The 23,555-nt window shown below is 39.4% G+C and overlaps 1 protein-coding gene across 5 annotated transcripts in view; it reads left to right on the top strand.

Annotated features, from left to right (window-relative positions):
- Window positions 1–23,146, top strand: part of ulk4 (unc-51 like kinase 4) — an 86,553-nt gene extending 63,407 nt beyond the window's left edge. For 3 of the 5 annotated variants that reach the window (XM_071469673.1, XM_071469674.1, XM_071469675.1), the window contains 5 exons: window positions 8,047–8,213; window positions 10,353–10,454; window positions 12,846–13,040; window positions 18,222–18,310; window positions 22,312–23,145. In XM_071469673.1, the coding sequence (XP_071325774.1) occupies window positions 8,047–8,213; window positions 10,353–10,454; window positions 12,846–13,040; window positions 18,222–18,310; window positions 22,312–22,378 (620 nt within the window). In that variant the 3' untranslated portion in view covers window positions 22,379–23,145. Of the gene's footprint in view, window positions 1–8,046; window positions 8,214–10,352; window positions 10,455–12,845; window positions 13,041–16,425; window positions 16,521–18,221; window positions 18,311–22,311 lie in introns of all 5 variants that reach the window. The other 2 variants (XR_011686701.1, XM_071469677.1) reach the window with 2 other exon arrangements.
- The last annotated feature ends 409 nt before the right edge of the window (window positions 23,147–23,555 follow it).

The following is a 23,555-nucleotide window of genomic DNA, read 5'->3' as shown; positions in this document are numbered from 1 at the left end:
AGTATCATGTTTCCACTCTGCTAGCATTACTTGTAATGTTACCTGTTGACATCTTGTTTTCTCCAGTCTGCTGTCCTGCTGCAGCATAATGCTTATTCAGGTCAACAACCTTGGCTGTGTGTATGTGTGTTTGAGGTAGAGGCAATGTTTTTTTGTCCTTTGGCTATGGCAAAATATTTGAATTTCTTGTTGATTCCAAGTGATTCCAGTGCATCCAGAGGGGTGTGACCTGTGTCCTCTTAGAGTGAGGGCATTTTTTCATTTTAGGCCCATTTGAGCACCCAAGAGATAGTTTAGGATTTTCACGTTAATTAGGAGGAAGGAATCATAAGGCACAAAGCATTGGCATGTAGAATACAGCCTAAATCTGGCATTAGAGAATGAATGCACTAAATTAAAGATGTTCACAAGAATAAAAATACAAACACTGCCTCTGCCTCTCTCTCTCTCTTTTTGTGTGTGTGTGTGTGTGTGTTTCACTCATTATTTTGTGTTTCATTTTGTCCATCTTTTCTACTGCACCTCCTTCCCCCAAACCCCCCAAAACACCACCACTATCAACCCCTCCTCTCCCTCTGCTTCCATTGGGTCAGCAGTACGGCAGTTCAATAGTCAGCATCATTATCGTCCAATCAGCTCTCCTCTCAACAAGAAACTGTCAACCCAGCACTAATACTGCCCGGGCAATTAACGCTATCTCCCTCTCCTTTCCTCTGCTCTCCTCTCCTCTCCTCTCCTCTGCTCTCCTCTCCTCTCCTCTCCTCTCCTACTCTTATCCCTCACTTTCCTCATCTCCTTCTATCCACTTTTCCAATCTACTGAGCTCACATTTTGCCCCTCATCTCCTCTCCTTCTTTTCCTCTGTTCCCATTTTTACCCTCTCCCCTATTCTCTATTTTGGGCTCCTCTCCTATCTCCTCTTCTCCTCTCTCTCCCTTCTTTTCATTGTGGTTCACTCCAGATCAGTATGGTGATGGCAAGAAAGAAGGGAGAGGGAGAGAAGAGGAGAAGGGAGGAAGCGTGTATAATTGGCTTTTTAAGGTGTGACAGAAAGAGGAGGGGAAGAGTGGTGTGTATGTGTGTGTGTGTGTGTGTGTGTGTGTGTGTGTGTTTGTCTGTGTGTGTGTGTGTGTGTGTGTGTGTGTGTGTGTTGGGAGGCAATGAAATAGACAGAAGCACAAAATAAGGAGGTGGGTTTTTTGTGCTCATGTGAATGTATTTGTGCTCATGCTTGTGTGTATATTTGAGACAGAGAGGAGGTGTGTGTGTGTGTGTGGGGGGGGGGGGGGGGGGGGGTGCAAGAGAACTCAGTTTGTGTGTGAGTGTGTGTACGAGGGAGAGAGAGGAGATGAGGTTTATAATTGGGCAGATTTGCCTCCGACTGAGATAATACCCCCTGGGGATGAAGACAGAGGGAGAAAAGAGAGAGAGACAGATAGGGAGGAAGAACAGAACAACAGAAAGAAAAAGATGATGGCAAAAAAGGCATGAGGGAGAAGAAGGAAAGCAAAATGGGAGGTAAAAAGGGTAGCAGAGAGGGGACAGAGAGGAAGAATGAGACACAGAGAGAATGTAGTGCATTGGGTGAGAGGACAGGGAGAAAGGATGAGATGATGGAGGAGAAAGCTGGTGGTTGAAGTGAGTGACAATGTGAAAGAGCGAGTAACAGAGGCAGGAGGGGAAGAATAATTTTACTGAGAGACACAACCTAAACAAAGTTCTTATTATTTTATATGATGTGGATTTCTCAGTGTTTATTTGAGAACAGACTAATGTAGAAAGTCTAGGTTGTAATCTGATTATGTAAGGATATGAAACCTAGAGCTCCTCTACTAAGAGTGAATTTGAGACTCATTTTGTTGGCACATTGACAAGCAGACTGCATGATTTAATAAGGAAATGGGCACACCTAGAGCACGTAGAACAGCCAAAATGTGTTGGCATCCTAAGCAACCCCTTAGTTTGGTCCTAGGCTGTGGTGCTGACAAGGTGTCATTTAATTAAATCATGCTTGTCCTTTTAATTAATTAAAAAAATCTTCAGGGGCTCTGTGTGTCTTCACAATCCTTGAAGGTCTTTGAGGTTCCTTACCGGATTTGATCCGTCACCAATCCTTGTTATTTCTCTTGACCTTCTGTGAGAAGCTCAGAGGAATTTTTAGGTAATTGCTTCTGTGCTGGTGTTATCTAGTTTCTGTGGAACTTGCATTTATAAATTGCCATTTAAAATTGGGTTCAGGTTATTTCCCCAAATGATGTCTAAAAAGTTCTATGTATATGTATATATATTTAATGGTTCTTCCATACTATGTCCATATGTGTCCAATCAATAGTAATGCCCCCTGGCAGAATTCATACCACTAAGATCTTCCATATTAATGTTTTCATATTAGCAAGCACCCAAGAGGTTATTGAATTGACAGTTTAACATAATACAAATCAATAAGACACTTTTGACAGTAAATTTAAGATATTGAACAGTGTGTCTCCAGTTTATGCTGTTCATATATTCATTGATACTAGTGCAGTTGACACAGTAGTCCCTGGATAGCACTGAAAAGGTATTTATTCATAAAGATTAGGTATTAGGTACATTAGGTGTTTTGTTTCACAAAGAACAACATCCCTACATGAATAAGTAATCTTAACATAATCAAACATAACATCATATATTTACATTATGATAATATGTGACAATGTGAGGATTTTAGTTGCCTAAAGTTAGCAAGATGTATGAGATCTATTTCTGGTATATATTTTGTAAGTAAAATAGTAGCTCATTCAGTTAGGTATTTCTCTTGACCAATGAATGAATGCTTAATATTGAGGTGAATAAAAGTGGCTGCTTCTTTTAGCTACCAAAAAAATGGGTGCATACATTCTAGAAAAAATGTGATGAATGGAACATGTTTCCTATTAATTATATTATTGAAATTAATCAAAGGGCTAACACAAAATTGGTCACAAGCTGTAGGATCACATCAACCATCTGCATTGAGATATTCAATGAGCACATCAGGCATACACATGATTTGACTAAACAGATTGCATGTAATTGATGGATAATGTTTGAGTTTATTCAAGTATGTGAATGGTTTCTATAATGCCATTTTCCCCATTAATGAATCTTAACATACTGTAGAGAGGCTTTAGAGAATATTCGTTTATTTTTTGTGCACTTTATTATGTTGTATATTTAATTTTCAATGGATAAAATTGTGATTTTTTTCCCATCAATCTACACTCAATAATTCATAATGACAAAGTGAAATCATGTTTTCAGAAATGTTGGATAGATTTCTCTTTTTTCTTCAATTATCCTTGAGATGTGTCCAGAACTTGACTGAAGTCCACCTGTGACAAATTGAATTGATTGATGAGACCAAAATTGAACTCTTGGAGCTGAACTCCGTGAAGCATGGTGGTGGCAGCATTCTGCTATAGGCAGGGCTTCTCAGCGGCAGGGACAGGGAGAGTTTAGGGAAGGATGAATGCAGCCAAATACACAGAGGTCCCTGGAGAAAACCTGCTCCAGAGTTCACATGACCTGAAACTGGAGTGATGGTTCACCTTTCAGTATGACAATGATCTGAAGCACACAGCCACAATGCTCGACTGTACTTGAGTAGCCCAATGCCATAGAACATCTGTGTAGAGACCTAAAGATGACACTTCCCATCCAGTCAGATGGAGTTTGACAGGATTTGCCAACAAGAATGGGATAAAGTGCCCAAATCCAGGTGTGCAAATTAAAAGACTTAAAGGACTTTACAAGTACTGAATTAAGGGCCTGAATGCTTTTGTAAATGAGAGTTTTCAGTTTAAATTTTTAATAAATTTGTAAGAAAAATTCTAGAATCATGTTTTCACTTTATCATTAACAGTTAATGAGTGTAGATTGATGGGTAAAATGGCAATTTTATGCAACCACCCCCAAAAAAAATCTAGCTCTATAACACAGTAACACACAATAAAGAATGAAGGGCTCTGAATACTTTCCGAAGCCACTGTACAGTATTTTAACATTCATTAACAGGGAAAATCACATTATTAAAACCATCTACATTCCTTAATTGAACTTTATTTAAATCAGCTGAACAATTTGCCATTAATTACATGTAATTAGTTTTGAAGAGGTTTTTCTCTCCCCAGAAAACTTTCCTACTTAGCTTTGACAGTAATGATCTGAGCCATCCATCCTGTTGATTCCCTGTAGAACTCATTTTACAGTGGTTTATAAATAGATAATATTGCAAAGCACTGTGGAATGTCTATTTTTAACCTTGTTAAAGTCCAAACTCCAAAATAGGACAGACCACAATGGTTTTCACTCACAGATTATTCCCTTAGCTTTAAAATAAGCAAGTATCATTTATACATTTGTGACACATTTAAAATTTACTTCTTAGCATTGATTGAATGAAGATGATATTCCTTTGATTACCAATATGTCCCCACCTTACAAATACACAGACAATCAAGAGATAAGAGTAGTCATCATTACTTAAGGCACATACATACACATAGATGCAGATTCTCATACAAGGTACTCTGCCATGGCACCATAAACATTTTATATGTATCTGCATAAGATATATACAGTTAAACATGTGTTGCACGCACATGTGTGTGTATGTGTGTATGTGTTTGAGAGTATTGCTGATGTTTTGCTGACTGAATGCCGGCCCCTATGTTTATGATACTCTTATGATATTTCTTCTGAAACAAATAACAGTGGCTGTTGTTATCTATAATGAACCTAAAATGGTAACAAATGTGGGGCATGTGGGTCACTGTGTCATGTTTGCTCTATGAATAAAAGTGTTATTATGTTTGCTGCTCACATTATTCTTGTATCATTTTTCATGAATTGTTTGTTTTGCTCAGTGCATTGCCAGGATGTCAGTGTCTCCCTCACTCCTGATGATTTGAAAGGTTTAATTTGAGAAGCCTTATAGACTGGATTTAAAAGCAACCAGTTACATTTGTTCTTTAAAGTTTGTGTGTTGACTGTTCTGCAGTAGCTTGGTGCTTGTTGAGCATGATTTAATCAAGGCTACCCTCAGTGGGTCAAGAATGCATAAATGGGCTATGTTTTGGAAATGCACAATTTTTTAAATTGTAGAATGCAGTGGGAAAACCTTTACTCTGTCACTTTCAGATGACTTTAGTAACTCAGTCAGCTCAGAGGAAAGGCATTTATACAGTCTGTGAGCAGTTGAGGAGGATAGATGATATTAAAAACTATCCATTAATCTACAGTTCAGTAAAGACTCTGCTTTGCTGACTTTGTTGCCGTAATCACATTCTTTGTGTGGTATTGAGGTGGATCTAAATGTCTCTTCTGGTTGTAACAGATTTATTCATATCAATGAGCTTTAATCTGGAGCTACATTTTGTTTGACGTTACTGGTGAAATTCAGCCAAATGAGTGAGAACATGCATAGTCCTCGGTTGTAGCAATTTTATTCCATAATTCCAAAACATATGGAGCAGCAGGTCAAAGCTAAATGCAATGACACCATGAGAAAATTGACACATTTTTAAAGTCGACAGGTGGTTTGATGGGTCACAGAGTGCCACCAGTGTGTTGGTAACATAGAATGTATTTGGAAATAAAGTTGGTTAGGCGTCAAATTCCCTTTCTAGTTTCCAGCTTTTCACATCTTAGCCTCATTGTAATCCTCACCGTCCAATCAAATTATTTTCTCCTTGTAGCCCATTAGAAACCTACTCTTAAGTGTGACCCTTTGTGGATTCATTCTAAATATTTTTAAGGATTCTACTATGCTTCAATTTCATTGAAATGCATGTGTCATGTCAACCAAGTCATGACAGAATGTGTTTAGAGTGGAAGTGTCACAACTGATGCAAAGACACAGGGAAAAGGACCCAAATTGCAGATGCTTTAGTAAGACAAATGCAGTTCACTGATTTATTTAACAAAGCAAACAAAGGCTTACAAGTCGATGACGTATTCAAGAGTCAGAAAACAGAAAGGCAGTCCAAAATAGGCAAACAAATCAAAATCTCAATCCAGCAAGAATCCAGAATTCATAAAACAGGGCAAAGGGTAAATATACAGGTAAGACAAGTAACACGAGGAATCAAGTCATGAATCATGCAGTTACTGACTATAATGACTATAAATACACAGGGAAATAATTAACTAATGAGACACAGGTGGAAAAGAAAAACAACGGAAAAAACACAATGACAGGAAGCAAAAACACCACAGGCTCATATGGACAGTAATTTCAAAATAAAATAGGAAACACTGAACAGAGTCCAGGCAGGAAATTAACAAGGAGGGGCATGTCACGACAGCAAGCATGAAAACGTACATCTTGGCCTGTTCAGTGCTGTTTTGTCTCCATAAAACTGAAGCAGGATATTACAGCATTAACTCTAGCATAGCATATAGCATAAAAATGTAGGAACTTGAAAATGTAATTTTAGTTTTGATTAATTATACAGATATAGTGTTTTGTCAATAGATGGCACAAATGTCAAAGTTTAGAGAGTTTATTTGATTGTATATCCAGGTTTTCTTTCTTATTGGTGATTACATATTTGTGATTTGTTGCTACGTATAGGAATGGCAGATATTAAAAGAATTATGTTCTTAACATATACACAAGCAACTATCTGTGTAGAACAGAGTTTACTTCTTAACAGGACTGCATTGTCAGATCACATTAACAGAAGAAGCCTTTGTTTGACTGAACAGTCCAAAGTGGGGCAGTCTGTTTACTTAATTTATGAGGGAGCTTGACAAAGTAACAGTACATCTCACTGACAGAAGTCTAGCTTAATAGCTTTCTAGTGTCTGCAGCGTTGCACTTTCACTCACAAAAATAAACACACACAACATCTACTTTCTAAATAAAGATCTATTGGAATAGAAAATAACCTGGCAGTACTTTTCCCAGTGAAGACAGTGATTCAGTTCATTTGTTATTTAACTGTTACTTTTTGGTGCACTGGACTGGAAATGAAGTACAACTTTGGACTTTGCTATCCTAAATATTGGCACAGTATACATTTTTTGGAATGCATGTGTCATGTCAACCTCGTCAGGGCAGAATCTATCTAGTCTTCACTTACACAGATGTGTGGTGAAAACACCTCAGGGACAGATGCCCACAATAGCTAACTAGACAGATAGAGCTGCAAAATATGCAGTATCTTCCATGTCATGTTAAAATTAATGAGCCAAGGAACATGGGTTTGCACTTTAGTAAGTGGTATTTATTCATGGCTTAGCAAGGATTAGCATCTTTAAAACATGTTCTACATTGGACATTTTTTTAGGGATTGATAGAGTGAGCTGAAAAGGAAGAACAGAATTTATTTTTAGATGTGCATATAAACTGAGTTGTGCTTCATTGTTGTTTCATGTGTTACTGTTGTGTGGATCTGGACTTGGGTGTGTCAATACTCTTAGATTTCCATGGAACAATTCAACCCTGCACAGTACAAGTTCTGTGGAAATAGTTAAATGTCACATTCAGCTATTTTTTCTATTCTTTTCTGGCAAGTTGGTGACAATGAAATGCTAATTGACTGAAGAGGGAGAGCGTCTCTCATCTTGCACAGAAGCTCGATCCACTGAGGAGTCAAACCAGATCCTGCAGTTACAGACATTTACACAGGCTCAGGTTATTCTTTACACCTCAGACATACATGTACAAGAGAGAGTGAGGTGTGTATGTTGTTTGGAACATAGAAGTCTGTTGATTTGATTGGTTACAATCTGTGATGTTAGCTCATATAATAATGAGCATGTGTGCAGAGGTGATTGTTTGATATTTCATGAAGTTCTTCTTGTTTGCTAATAGATAACTTGTTTTAATAATATGACACACTGTTGGTCTGTTATGGTATTTCCTTTGCCCAGTTTTTAATGTGTTTGGAGTGGAGTGGATCAGTGGAGTGTAGAACGAAGAATTTGAGGTCTTTGAAATTTTATCAGACATAAACAAAACCCAGCAGGTTGTAGTTCAGCCACAGCCTTCTCATGATGACCTCTTTTTCTGCTGCACAGGCCTAATAGAAGTGGTTGTGAATACCCTCTCAGAAGCTGCAACACTCTACCTGGATGGAGAGGGGCATGCCATGAGGAAGACCGGCCATCTTGTGTTACAAGCTCTTCTGGAACTGCTTCACAACATACTGAAACAAACATCAGTTGTCTCCCGCTCTGCATTTAAGGTATCAACATTCACATACAGGTTAATGAGAACAATAAATTCACTACCCTGGTCGCTAAGCTGCCTTTCAGCGAGGCATGGAACAGATCAGAAAATGTATTGAAAAACTAACCTCTAGTATAATTTTTCAGCACTTTATTAGCAATGTATTGCATATTATTCCCTTCCCCAGTGACAGAGATTATGGTCGTTCATTTGCACAAAATAATTTCATGGAAGCATCATTAGAATGCTTCCACAAAAAAACCTTAACAGAAAATAAAGGAAATAGATGGAGGTTTTTGAAGAACTCAAACTAAATGCAAATGCCTCTTTCCCCCACATTCTTGCCTGGTCTTTCATGAATGAAAACCCACTGATAAGGCACATTAATGGCCACAAATGGTAATGTTAATTAATAAGAAGTTAATGTGGCTGTGATCATATCTGTGGCTCTCTGCAATTTTGATATCTCTAAATTTATTTCTGGAGAAGACATCAATATTTGGTGATTTACGCTTTCAAGATACAAACCAATATCCTTACAAACAACAATTTTCTATTCTCTTAAAAATGACTGCATGACAATATTGTAAGCCACATTGGCTTACATATATATATATATATATATATATATATATATTATTGTTACCTGTGTGTCAGCTGTTTTGCTGTATCGTGTTACATGATACAGCAAATGATACATGATACATGATACATAGTCCTTAGTCTGGTGTATCTCCCACATTGAGTGACCACTATTTATCAATTTCATTTCTGTTGAGCACAGAATCACCAACAGAATCACAAAGTCAGCTCCCTAAAAATGTTGTCCTTGTATCATGTCCCTGAAGGCGTGTGTGTGTGTGTGTGTGTGTGTGTGTGTGTGTGTGTGTGTGTGTGTGTGTGTGTGTGTGTGTGTGTGTGTTTGTGAGTATGTGTGTGTGTGTGTGTGTGTGTGTGTGTGTGTGTGTGTGTGTGTGTGTGTGTGTGTGTGTGTTTGTGAGTATGTGTCCATTGATGTGTGCAGTGGATGCTAGCACGGTTTAAGCAACTGCAATATTGAAGTTGTGGACTCAGGAGAAAGCGGATGAGGTCCCAAGTCACTGGGACAAACACACACACACACGCACACACACTTGCAGGCGTACACAGAGGGGCCTGTCTGGCTATGTCCCTGCGGCCTCATTATCACCACTGGCTTTGTCCTCAGCTTGCCTCCCTACACACAGATGCACACACTCACATATGCTCACATACACACACCAGCCCCCATCTCCCCATAGTGTGCACCCCAGCCCAACGCATACATATTAATGCTTAGACGAGAAGGGGGGGACTAAAGGGGAGGCAGGGTAAAAGACTGGATGTAGATGGACAGAAGAGGGAGAGGGGAGGATGGAGAGATAGAAGGAGAGACAGAGATGGAAAAGGGAGCACACAGACTGTGCAGCGGAAATCAATTCTGTGAGAAATGCAAAGCTCATTAAAAAGAAAACTTCTTCCTAAACCAAATTCATTTGGGTAATAAGGTCTGATAAGGAGAGAGGACGTGACTAGACCGCTCTCCCCAAACTATTACTCTGTTGGTCAAGAGAGAGAGTCAGAGATTATATATACTTCAGAAAAAACAGAAAGAGAGAGCATAACAGAGAAGTGACTTTTGGGGAGAGAGAAAATATGTGCCAATATTAATCACATTATTCCACCGCTAATTGGCCTGAAGTTCCACTGTAGGCATGAACTGAACTAAAATAAGCCAAAGTGAGGGACAGGGGTGCTAAAAGGGAGGGGGGAGCGGTGAGCAAAAAAGGGAGGATGTGAGAGGACTGAAGTCTTAATGAAATGCAAATATAACTTGATTTGACAAATAATATAAATTGCTCAATGTGTTCAATTGTCCTCAACACATCACGGCTAAAGAGGGGTTAAAATAACAGCGTGTGCAGGAAAACTATTTCCTCCGTTAGTCTATCAGTGTGTCTTTCTGTGTCTGTCTCAGTCTGTCAGAATCTGTCTTGGCAGGTCTCTGGATCCATCATTATTGACTGTCAAATCTCTATAAATGATTTAACGTGTGTGTGTGTGTCTGTGTGTGTGTGTGTGTGTGTCTGTGTGTGTGTGTGCATGCGTGCTTGCGCTTGCGTGTGTGTTTGTATAGAGCCAGAGGCTATCTTGTCCAGCAGTAGAGATGGAGGCAGCAGAGAAGCTGCTCCTGGCCAACAGACCCCTGAGCCAACTCAGCATACACCTCATTCACATGGTGAGACCAACACTCACAGAACCTCTGTGTGTGTGTGTGTGTGTGTGTGAGAGAGAGAGAGAGAGAGAGAGAGAGAGAGAGAGAGAGAGAGACTGAGATACAGAGATAGAGACATACAGAATAAGAGTACATGCCTATTTGTCTGGTTATGTTTTCCCAAGTGGTTGTAGGAATATGCTGTTATGATTTGCACACGTGAGTGAAACTTGAATTAGTTCGGCAAATGTGATACAGTAACAAAATATAACTAACCATGCAAGATAAAGGCCTCCTTGGTCAAATCAACTGTGACACCCTATCAAGCACTTTTCACCAGTTGCTAATGTCCACCACAGTCACTTCCACTGTATACTCGTCAGTGTACATACCCTTAGTGATTTTATAAGCCTTATTATTTCACAGTTGGTTCTACAGATTAGTTTGAAATGCTTATAACACACCAGCTTGATGTCCATTTTAGTTCTGTTTTGTTGGTTAAATCCAGGATCTAAAATAACTTTTCCATCTAAAGGTAAAACAGTGATTTCATGAGGGAGCAACAAAACCAAAACCAGATGAATCCATTAAGAGCAGTAAAAACATCTGCCACTATTAAACATTTCATCCACTATAAATAGATCTGCAGCATCTTAGACCAAATATGTTAGTTCTCAAACTTACTGCCATGTCGGACTGCACTGTAAACACCAAAACTACTTAGTTAAAAATACTTTCTTCTGATAACGTGTATATCTGTTATCTCTGTCAGGATATTATTTTTAAAGAGACAAATAAAATGCTTGAAATGCACAGACTGTGTGTCCTCTAATTCCCACAACTATTTCTGTTAAAGTTATATATATATTTATTTATTTATTTTACAAATGTATTGATTATGTAATGTGATTATAATGTGGGAATGTTACATAAATGTAGTATGCTGCTTGCACATTGCAAGTCTGTTCAATACAGATGATTATCTTAGTGTACTGAAGTAAGTATTTTATAGTTGTTTCAATTATTAATCCCAGAAATCTGCAGAAAAGGGTTATATCTGCAAGTACCAACACAGAACCTGATGCAATCTGAAAAGCAGGAAGATAAGAGTGGGTACAATCTTGCCCTTTCTGCCAAGAGAAATGTGGAAATGTTATCGCAGTAGCTATTAAAACATCCACACCTTCTGGCTCCATACACATTACTGAGGATTAAATAATCACTTAAAATGGACATTAAAGAGCAGTGTGCTGCAAACTAACTTCCTCTATCTGCACTCAGAATCTAATTCAGTTAATTGATGAATGATTGTCTTTGTTTCTTGCCTTCTGCAACTTTATTTACATAACAAAAATTAAACATGATTTGTAAACTTTTCTTAACAAAACAGAGACTTAGATGAATAAAAGAGTATAATAAGAGCTGGAGAAGAGAAGGTAAAGAGGGGAAAAGTTTCAAAGGAATGAAAAAGAGGTGAGAAGAATCCATTCAAAAGAGAGAAGGTTGCTGTGAGGCATCCTGGGAAGTTGAGGATGTTAAGGAGAGGGGGGAAAGAAAGTAGAGAGGGAGGAGGAGAAGAGGGTGTCTCAGGGGACACAATAGAGGTTTTTACTTATACTTGACACATTGAGTGGTGAGTGAGCAAATGTGTGTGTGTGTGTGTGTGTGTGTGTCTGCTTGTGGGTAAGAGGGTTAAGGGGGCAGCTGACACACCCCTGGCCTCTGCACAGCCCCTTTGCTCCATGGGGTATTACTAGGATAGGGAGAGCAGGAGTGTCAGTATGATCCCTGAATCTAATATCATTAAAGCTGCAAAACTTGCTCGTGTTAAAAGCAAGCAGTTCTGAGGAGCAGTGGGCCAATTATTGATGCATAGTAAAGTATTATGAGTTACTTACTGCAGTAAATAATTTGACAAGTGGTCAGTTACGGACTGTAACCCTATATGATGTACGTGGTGTAGAGAGAACATTGATCCTGGATGCTGGCCTGTAACATTTTTTGATATTTACTCGATACGGCCTCCAAATAAATCAATATATCCAAGTACAGTACAGTAAATAACCTCTGGTAGTGTTTGTGTGGAATTTTCTATTTATTATAAATACAAAATAAACTCATAAATTGTACATATAATGGCCTTTAATCATTAATTTAAATAAAATTCTCTTGAATGTGTGCTTTAATATACTGACTAACTCTGTGTGAAAAGATGACAAAAGATAATTGTTTGAATTAATTTCAAATTTCTATTTTAAGTATTTTATTTATGGCATGAATAATGAGTAAAACTCGGAGAAGAAGGAGAATTAAATCACTTTATTTCAGGCCATGGTCCATAGAAATCATAGTAATGTAAATAGAAACAGGAGTTATTTCATCGTTCAGTTTGTTAACTGATTTTCTTCTTTGTAGCTGCCCGCTGAAAACCAGGAGGTGTGGGAGGAGTCTATTCAATGTCTGTCCCTATTGGTCCAGCTGTATGGTGGAGAGGGTCCCGACTGCCTGTCACCCTCTTGCTTGCAAAGCTTCTCACGCGTGCTGCGTACACACATGCATGCCGAGCCCCCCCGAATACAGCGCACAACCCTTAGGATCATCAAACGACTGGTGAATACAGTGCATACATAGGCAGACACACACAGTCACGAACAGACCAACATCTATGCAAAGTTGTGCATACATGTCAACATTACTTTTATGAAATTTTATCAGATATCAATTTGTGCTCCATGTGTGTCCCTTCTTCAGGTGTCAGTACTGGTCATAGCACAGCACTGAAACATGTTTGAAAACATGTCTGTATGACTGAAGAATCTTGATCCTATGTTTGTTTGTATTTTGGGGGTTGAAATATTAACAGCCACCACTGCAGAATGAAAATATTGGAATAATAAAAACAGACTCAGTTCACACACACACACACACACACACAGTCAGTCAGCCCTGCTGTGCTGCTGTTCTGAAAATAGAGTGTAGTTTCACCAAAACTTGACTGACAGAGAGAGCAAGACAGAGAGGGAGAAAAAGTGCTGGTTTGTATGTGCCTGTCACTCTCTGTTCGAGTGTCTGTCCAATTTTGTCTGATAGTCAAAATGATTTGTAGTACAGGCCAAAGACGGCTGACTTGTAGACTGTACTGCAGTAAAGCAGGTGGAGATTTAGAGTGGCTTCTATTTCCCAAGCATAATAAATAACAGCATCTCAATGTAACATGAGGAAAACTGATGATGATTCAGAATTAAGCAGGTTTTAACGAGGACACAGTTTCTTGTCCTGATACAAACAAACAATAAAATTAATAAAATTCAATACTTAAATTAAAAAAACTATGAGAAAGTTACTTAACTGCCAGTAAAATATTGAGCAGACACACGTCCTACACTAGACAGAGCCAGTTGTGGAGCACTCAAACAAGTTTGGCATATACGTTCTTTAGCTTAGCATTTGAAGGACATAAATTCATATTGGATGGCAAAGCAACAAGCAGTATGTTGTGTGTGAGTATGTGTACCAGCAGGACAAGCAAGCGTTTCACTTTGACACCAAAGATCAGAGTTTGCATCCCAAGAATTGATTATTTTGTTAAACCATGATGGCAGCATTTCTCTAACCTTAAACAAGTTGTTATGGTTGTCACTGACTAAATTTAACCATATTTAAGTAGTCATGTCACAGATTCATCAGGAATGAGTTCTTTAAAAAGATATTGGATGTTTACAAATGTAGCCAGTATAGGTATAATCCAGAGCATTGCAGAATGGCAGGGTTAGAGTGGACAGTCTGGTGAAAATACATCTCAAAAGTCAACACAACCAAGTTTGAAAAATTGCCTGATTTTGCTGTAGACCCTCATGAATTATGTAAAATGTAATCCTAATATTTCGGCTTGGCCTGAGGGTCATGAAATAGTTTCTGCACGTGGGACACAAGGTGAGCTGTCACCCTGAGATCATATGATCCGACTGAAGGCTGTGCCTAGAAGCTTCCTAATATTTGTAGTTATGAGTGTGTGTGGGAGAGAGAGAGTTTGTGTGCGTGCAGGAGTGCGTGTGTGTATTTTTGATTCCTCTCACTAATTAGATCCAGCTACCTGAACCGCCCACACACAAACTCTCTCTGTCACACACAAGCTCACTGACTTACCTGTTTCTCTTTCTGTCTGTCGTAACAAATTTGTCCTCGTGCGAACACCCTCATTACCACTGTGCGAACAGCTACAGTAACATCGAGGTGTGTATTCTCTATCCTGCTCACCACCCAGAGCAACACACACACATAAAACTGTGTGTATGTTCCAGCCATTTCCTCACAGCCAGAGGATGAGTCACTAAGCAGCACAGTGCAAGGAACTAATTTATTTGCTCAGAGAAATATCCATCTACCTTCCACGCATGTAGTCATTGCACATTAGTTAATTTAAAAGATTTAACTGTAAAAGTTTGACCCTCCCTCAGAGTACTGTACTGCAATACTGTTCTCCCACCTTGCACTTTTCTCTATCATCCAGTAGCTAAGGAAAATAAAATCAAAATTGTATAACCATTTTTTAAATTGAGTTTTCTTCAGTCTCATTATCAGTCATCCAGTTGGGTGGCAGAGAGCAATGTGCAGTTTTAAAAGAATTCAATAGACATTCCCTATCCTCAACACACACTTTTTAACATCTATACCATCACAGAAACACAATGACTCACATATTCTCTCTCAAATAGACACACCTACACACACAGACATGTGTGCCTGCCCTTCAACAAAGGCTTTTTAATTATCCTTCATTGATTTCAGGGCTCTTAATCTCAATCAAAGATCCCGCTCATAGCTTGGAAACTGCAAGGGAGGGGAGAGGGAGAATGAATCAAGAGTGAATTAGTGAAATTTTCAACTTGTCTTTTTTCAATCACAACTTGGTAGGACTTAAAGGCAAATGCTAATTTAATGAAAAAGGATTCAGAAGTAGTTTGAGAAAGAGTCATTTATTATTTCTTGAAAGCAGTTTCATTTTGTCAGTGTGAAATGTTTTTAAAACTTTATAGTCTGCCTCTAGTAACACTGAATTTATTGTGTTCAGTGACTGGTCCCTTAATATGTATGCACAATTCATGTCTTTCCCAAGTCCATTTCACACATGTTAACTCAAGTATTTTGTGTAAACTGTGCTCACACACTGTGAGGGAAGGCTTGTATATACCTGTCTCATCTCCATAGGCTGAAATATCTCAGTGCAATCCAAAATGTCAAAGCCTATTATGTCCAATTATTGTGACCTATTCCATGTTTGAGCAGGAAACATGTACATTAAATTATTTATTTATCCATCAGTCCCTAATTCAGAGCTTCCTGCTTGGCCAAGTGCGCAATCAAACTCCCTTGGCTATCTGTTTTCATGCCCAGTCACTATATGTGGCATGAACTGAACTAAAGAAACACATTTGAGTTCAACGTGTTTCCCATTTCCTAAGGGATTTTCACCACACCTTCAGCTAGAAAAATTTAGAAATCTAGACCACTGACATCTGCACCAAATGTTTAATAAAACAGAATAAAAAGCATTTCAGGTTTGAGACAAATGAGGTGAAATAACGTGTAATGAGTCATAAAGTCCATGGTGTGATGCACTGTAATCAAACTTGACTGTATGGTGTTAGGATTATTTATCAAATCATACAAGATCATCCAAATATATGCATGGACACTGAGACAAACTGTCTGCACAGGGCATGAAATTGACCTCAGATTTTGCTCCAGTCTCCAATGCTGGTAAATAGCTCTTTCATAATCTCTCTGTCTTCATTCTCTCTCTCTCACACACACACACACTCACAGACATATTCATACATGATCCACTGTGTGTTCCTCTGGCAAATGTGCTACTCTCTCTCTCTGCTGTCAGGTACATTGTCACTTGTCTGAACTTAATATCTATTATGACAGAGGCAGCGTGTCTGACTGTCTGACTGTCCTCTACTGTCTGTCTGTCTCATCTGACTTTAAGTCCAGTATTACAGAGTCAGGGTGTTGGTCAGGTAGAGATGGCAGAAGGAGAGGACGAAGAGGAGGCGGAGAGCAGGGATGGAGAAGGGATGATAAGTAGGTGTGTGTGTGTGTGTGTGTGTGTGTGTGTGTGTGTGTGTGTGTGTGTGTGTGTGGTGTGTGCGTGTGTGTGTCAGTGAGTGGTTGGCAGGGACACATAAATATACTCTCATCCTGATGTGCAAGCTAATGTTTGTGTGCGTGCGTGCGTGCGTGCGTGTGTGTTTGCGAGAAAAGTAAGCAAATGAGGGGAGCATCTTGGTCTCCTCCTAACCCCGTTGCCTAGCAACAACCATGCTGTGTCGCTACAGAGACAGAGGTGATGATGTCACCAGAGATCAGAGAGAACATGCGTTCAACAAACACATGGACACACATCCACTCAGACACGCAGAGCATGCACACACTCACATAAACATTAACTTACACACACACACACACACACACACACACACACACACACGCTCCTTCAACAGTGTTTAAAGAAACGTATGCAAACACAGATTTTATTATTTACAGATATTCCACAAGTTAAAATGTCACTGTAACATTAAACTAGATATTAACTCAGACCTTAACTTAACTTTGTAATTACCCCTTTTTAAAGTGAGGACCATCCTAAACACACACTCAGACACACACACACACAGTCTGAGGACCAGGTGCTCTGGGTGGGTGTGTACCCTAGACATCATGGTGTGGAGAGACATGTCAAGACAAGAATAAATTCAGAGGGATGACAGAGAGAAGAAATAAATGATGTAGGAAGGAAATTCAGTGAACGAAGAGGGCAGAGTACTCTTTAGCTGAGGGTGTAGTCCAGGGTGTACAAGTTCAGCAGCAGAATCATGGAATAAATCATGGATCAACAAGGCTGATCGACAAGGTTGGACTAGGAGCAATAAAGAGCAGAAGGATCAAAAGGACAATTAGAGGAAAGCAGGAAAAATGGGATGAGAAAAATATAACACCTAGAGTATATGCGTATGTGTGTGTGTGTTTATTCAATTGGATTTTTGGCACATTACCTCTTTGATCAATTTACTTTGAAATTGAATTGACAAATGAGTGTGATGTTACTCAGCAGTTGGTGGTAACATGCACAATGATTCTGTGATGATAACACAGCAGTGGTTCTTCAAATGTAGTGGTCCACAAGATGACTGAGAGGTGCAGTTAAAAGACTAAAATTGTGAAAATTATATTTCTAATGTACAAATGTATCATCATTGGTTTCTTATTATCGGTGAAACCGATAATAAGAAAAATTAAAGCTGCTTGGCTTTCTTCTCAGATTAATCAGTCCCAGTAGCCTGAAAACAAGTTTATCCTGCACGTTTGCAAAGCATCATGACTGGTATTGCTTTGTTCAGATGACAATGACAAACATCGCTGATAGACATGTTATGTTATATCGGCCCCATATATAAGGCTTGGTAACATGACGTCATACAAAGTCAAACTGCAACTTTCTGTCATACTGAGGAGCAGGGTTTTGTCAGTTTTATGTGTTGGCAAAAACAGATCAACAATCTTGTGTTTGTTTCCTGTGTTGGAGTGATTTTCAGCTGCAGACTTTCACGTCAAAGTTTTCCAGTCAGGATCACCCTGCTCAGTATTTGTTACCTACATCAGACCTGTGTCACTACATCCATTGTTGAGTGTGGAGCGCTGCCATTTAATTGTAGACTGATATGATTATATCTTCTCTCTCTTTCATTCTCTCACTTTGATCTTCCTCTCTCCCTCATTCTTTAGGTGCAGAATACAGACAGATCTGATTGGTTAGAATGTCCTGAAGGGGCGGAGCTAGCCGGTCTGCTGCAGGATATAGCTACGTCCAACAGGTGCGTGTTTCTGCTTTTTGAGTGTGTGCATGTCTGTGTGTGTGTGTCATCAAAAATGTTAATTTAGTAATATTCCTTCCAGTTCATTTTGATATAACAGACATTTTGCACAGATCACATGTGTAGCAAAACAAGATTTTTAGATGTTAAGGTGTGCAGCTGTGTTTGGCCTGTGCGTGTATACAATGTATACAATATGTGCCTGTCCCTACAATAATAAATAATAAAAATACATTTTATTTATAGGCACCTTTCAAGGCATTCAAACACACATTACAACACACAGTAATATAAGGTGCTAATTTCTGTCTGCAGTGTGTGTATGTATGTCTATTCCTATGCTGTTGGTACCTCAAAGAATACCAGTAACAAATCATTCTGGATTTTGTCTCCTCCAGCTCATTCCCTCATCTTATTATTTTTATGCATGTCTGAACATGTCTGTACATTACACGTGTCAAAACTGATCTTTTCTAGTTGTTAATTGAAAGGATGTGAGCTTCCAACATGGCACAGTGTCAGCTTAATGGCTCACAAAGAGCCGAGAGATTAAATATATACATTTATTAAAAACAAGATTTCATTTTTGTTTGGGAGCCTCCAGAGATCTTAGATCAGTGGCAGGAGACATGACTTGCATCTCCCCCACACACCTGACAAAGTAACAGCCTCCTTCTTAAAAAGTATGAGTTTTGGAATTGCAAGGTTTGTGTGGAGAATCAAGATCAACACAATCTCAGCCACAAAAACTGTACAGGAAACACGACTTCAACTGTGACTCTCTCCTTGATGACTTACTGCAAGTAGCCTAATTCTCACTTTAAATCAGTAATGCAAGCTAAATAAAGGGAGAAAAAAACACCTGCATATACTTAAACTATAACTGCTTTGTTTATCAGTTTTACTGTACACTACAACTTTGTGAAAAATGAGAAATATGATGTTTTATTAAGTAAACATTAATTAGTCAGAGTAACTTTGAAGTCCTCTCTACACCTATTAATAAAACAATTGGTCACAGCCACTGTGTTTTTAACATGGTAAGTGAGATCGATTGCAAAGTAAGGGGGTGCAATAAAGGCAGTAACATCTCAGTTGCATGTCCATTTAATTTCACTGAGCTGTGAGCTGTGTAATGTAGTTGTAATTTAGAAGCTCATCCTTTAAAGGTGTGCCAGAAACAGGCCACCAACTGTTATAACTATCGTTTGTCTTTCTTAGATTAACATGTATAAAATATTTAGAATAGTTACAAGGGAAAAAAAACAAAAATGATGTGTGTGTGTGTGTGTGTGTGTGTGTGTGTGTGTGTGTGTGTGTGTGTGTGTGTGTGTGTGTGTGTGTGTGTGTGTGTGCACCTGTATCTATCCATCTGGATGCCTTTTATGAGTATGTGGGCCGAATGTGTGTTCCCTCTTTGAGCCAAGGGTTTTGTCACCGTAGCGACCATGCTCTCTTTGATCTTTTGATGTATGAGACCAGCGACCTGTCTCTCTCTCTCTCTCTCTCTCTCTTACACACACACACACACACAAACAAACACACAAAAAAACGCTTTCTCTCCCGTCTATATACAAACTCTGTCTCTCAATCACACACACACATCCTGTCAGATCAATAATAAAGGTGTATTGTTGTCCTGCTATAGAGCCCTCTCCTACGCTCCCCTCCCTCTCCCCCTCTTTTCTCCTTGGTCACCCCTTTTCTTCCCTTTTTGTCACCATCTATACCCATTTCTCCTCCTCTTTCCCCCTCCATTTTCTTCCTATTCTCTTCATTTTCTTTCTTTTCCATCTCTTTCTCTCTTGTGCTTTCCCTCTCCCACTTTTCTCCCCTTGTCTCCTCTCTCTCCTCTCCCTCTCTGGCAGATGAAAGCAGAGATCAGCTCTAGCTTTGAAGTAGCTGAGACTGGCACACTCCCACTGGTTTAGTGGTAGGAGGAGGGGAGGAGGGAGGCAGAGGTTTTAGGAGAAAGAGCAGGAGATGAGAGGAGTTATGAGGGGAGAGAAGAGGAGAGCAAGGGAGGGGAGGAAGGGTGAGGAGAGGTTTTAATTGAGAGGATGAGAGGAGGTGGGGCAGAGAAAGGAGACGGAAGAAAGTGGGAAGGAGTGGGGAGGTCTGGGCTGAGATCCTAACCCAAATGATGTCATTCAGCCTTTACCATGGCAACCTGAGGAATGCTTTTTCAAAACCTCAAGCCTGACCAATCGTGTTTGTTTGTGAATGTGTGTGTGTGTGTGTGTGTGTGTGTGTGTGTGTGTGTGTGTGTGTGTGTGTGTGGTGGGGGGGGGGGGGGGGGGGGGTCCTTAGTTTTTTGTTTAAGGTCAATCAAATATGAAGCCATCAGAAGTGCAGACCACAAATATCTGCTCAGAAAACTACAAAACTACAATTTAACACACACACAACGCATTAATATCCTAAAACTGTACTGTAAAACAAATATACCTGGTGTTGCTTAACAACAGCAAAGCAGTTCTGTGTTAAAGAAATTGTTAAACTAATTATACTTATACTACAAATTATCGTTGAACTAATATTTTCCCCATTGTTTAGGGCAATGAATCCCGACCACAGGTACTTGTACTCCGGCAGTAAAAAAATGCCTTTGGTAGAAGACATATAAATGCAATCTTGAAAATCTACTAAAAGAAGATCAAATATAATCAGTGACAAATGCAGGATCACTATGACTCATGTGAAGAAATTACTCTGACATTATCCACTTCTATTTGACCTTCAAATATAAAACCTGAGAAGAACAGAAAAGATAGAAAAGGTTTGGAACCACTGGTTTAGGGAATATCTCACCTCTTTCAAAGGTAAATCTCATGGCAGCTTAATATTTAGACCATGTTGTTAGGGGAGATAAAACCACCAGGGTAATCTTACAGTGAATTAACTAATCTATTGTATTCCTGTGGAGAAGATTTGAATGAAGAGAACAGTGTGGTTAACCTGCTCGTTTTCTACTTTTAGTTCGTTAGCTTTATCTCAAATGGTGGAAAACACACAGATTCCAATCAGCAAACACCCCAAGTGTTGGTGTAAGTGGAGTTAATGTGGTGCTGCTGTAGTCATTCACTGTAATCTAAAACCAACTGTTTGATTTTCCGCTCTCCTCCATGCAGCTGCTCAGTGTCAGTTTGGGACTGTGAAAGTGCAGGGATTTAATGAGTAACCAAACTCTAAAGTTTGTGCTAAAACTTTTATGGGTCCAATTTATGTTTTCCAAATCCACAAACTTTCAAGGATTTCTGAGGCCTCTGGGAGCTGTGTTAATTAGGTTAATTATATAGGTTTTAATTAACTAAGGGCGGTGGGAGGGCTTCTGCTGGCCTCAATGCCCTCAAAGACACCTGGGAGGAAGAGAAGAGGGGAAGAAGGAGAGAGGAGGGAGATAAGAGAGGGTGGGAGGGAGGGAGAGGTAGGAGAGGAGAGAAGGAGTTAGATTACAGACAGCCCAGGGGGGTCTGACTGTTGTCTTAGTTCTAAGTAGTAAGTATTTTTTAGTAAACCATTACAAAGATGCCATATGGCAGCGTAAAAGTAATGGAAATTCCACCTACGTAAGATCAAATATGACAAAAAATCTTAATACTTATTTACAGACATGACACGTAATACACAACTACAGCCATAATAGTAACTTCAAGGAAACAACAAAAATAGTATACCTCAATGAGACCGCTGAAAAAAGAAGCACCAGCTCAGACCAGACCGGAGACTCAGTTAAGCAGCAGTGACTGCAGCTCTCTGCAGGGACTTCATTCCTCTCAGCAACATAAACCACCTGAACACTCCTGCTACAGTGCTGTCGTCCGCCACACTGAAAAATTACCTTGATTCATTTTACTGTCATTTTCAACAGCAAGGTTCCCCTAACAATAAACCTTAAGCAGTTTGCATCAGCCCTAACCTCTCACAATCCTGGTACCTGCTGCCCAGTGTCTGCCTCATTTACAGGGTGCTAAGGGAATAACTGTTTTTCTCTGTCCTAGGTGTCATGTCGATGTGGCTCCACTGGCTGCTGAAATCCTCCAGGAGATCTCTGGATCCATCAGCTAATCAAGGACGGTCATTTGCAACTTCTTACCTCCAGACCTTAAAAAAATGTTTATGATTGGTTGTCTGATTTAAAGAGTTTATCTCGGCTTTCAGGTAACCTGTTTTTGAATAATTGTAAACTAGAGAAGATTGCTCTTTGAAAATGTTCTTTTTTGGAATCAAATGTCTTTAAACAGTAGTTATTTATTGGTTAAATCTCTGGTCGATCTAGGCTTGTTATTAAAAACTGGACTGGATATAAACTTAATGTTTATGTAGTTGATGACTGTTTGAATTCATAAGTAGTTTTGTTTTTTAATACATCAGTTTTGAGCTACTTTTGCAGTGACGAGCTCCTAAAAGGTTTGAGGCATTAGTGATTCTGACCGTGTGGTATCGGAGCATTCACTCATCTCTACATGTCTCTCATCACATTTGCAAATTGGATCAATGACAGTGATAAATATTGCTCTGTCACTACAATAATTTGACAGCTTAATCAAAACACCCATCCAGTGTCCATCAGACTGTACAGGATTACAGCATGAGCATTAATTCAGACTGTCACAGGCGTCACAGCCCAGGCCTCTGGGTTTGTCTAGAGTCTAGACAGTTCCAGCCAGTATTGGTGGCAGACTGATGGTAAACGCTGCAATCAACAACACATTGCTCAGCTACTGCCACCTTTCCTCTTTTCCTTAATGTTATCACACACTGAAACTGTCTCTTTATCAGGAGTTATGGTGCCACACAAATGAAGTTGTTTTCCTCTGCTTGCTGGGACCAGAGACACAAATGTAAGACTGAACTAATGTGTGTGTGTTAGTAAGAGGCTGAATGAGGACAGAGAGAGTTGAGACTGACACTAGGCAAAGCATCTGTCCTCCATGCAATACCATGTCCTCTAAAAAACAAAAAACAATCCTGGACACAGTTACGGTCACCACTGGCAGGCTTTTAGTTCTTCACTCCAGGTTCTAATTTCATATGCAAATCTGACTAATCTCAAGCTGCAGCAAACACAGCTGTCACTGTTCAGTTGCCTAATATCATCTACCAATATAAACTAACTAAAATTTAGGGCACATTTCTCATGAGGAAGATGAACAGTCCTGGCTTCCTACCAAACTGCATGTTGCTGCAGGTGGACGTGGATACTTGTTTTCACAGTTTCACAGGATCATCAGTTTTCCACACC

This window comes from Trachinotus anak, unplaced genomic scaffold (genome assembly GCF_046630095.1).
Source record: "Trachinotus anak isolate AG129_WGS33_773 ecotype Australia unplaced genomic scaffold, CSIRO_AGI_Tana_v1 ptg000032l, whole genome shotgun sequence".
NCBI lineage: Eukaryota > Metazoa > Chordata > Actinopteri > Carangiformes > Carangidae > Trachinotus > Trachinotus anak.
This window is presented reverse-complemented; position numbering and strand designations above follow the sequence as displayed.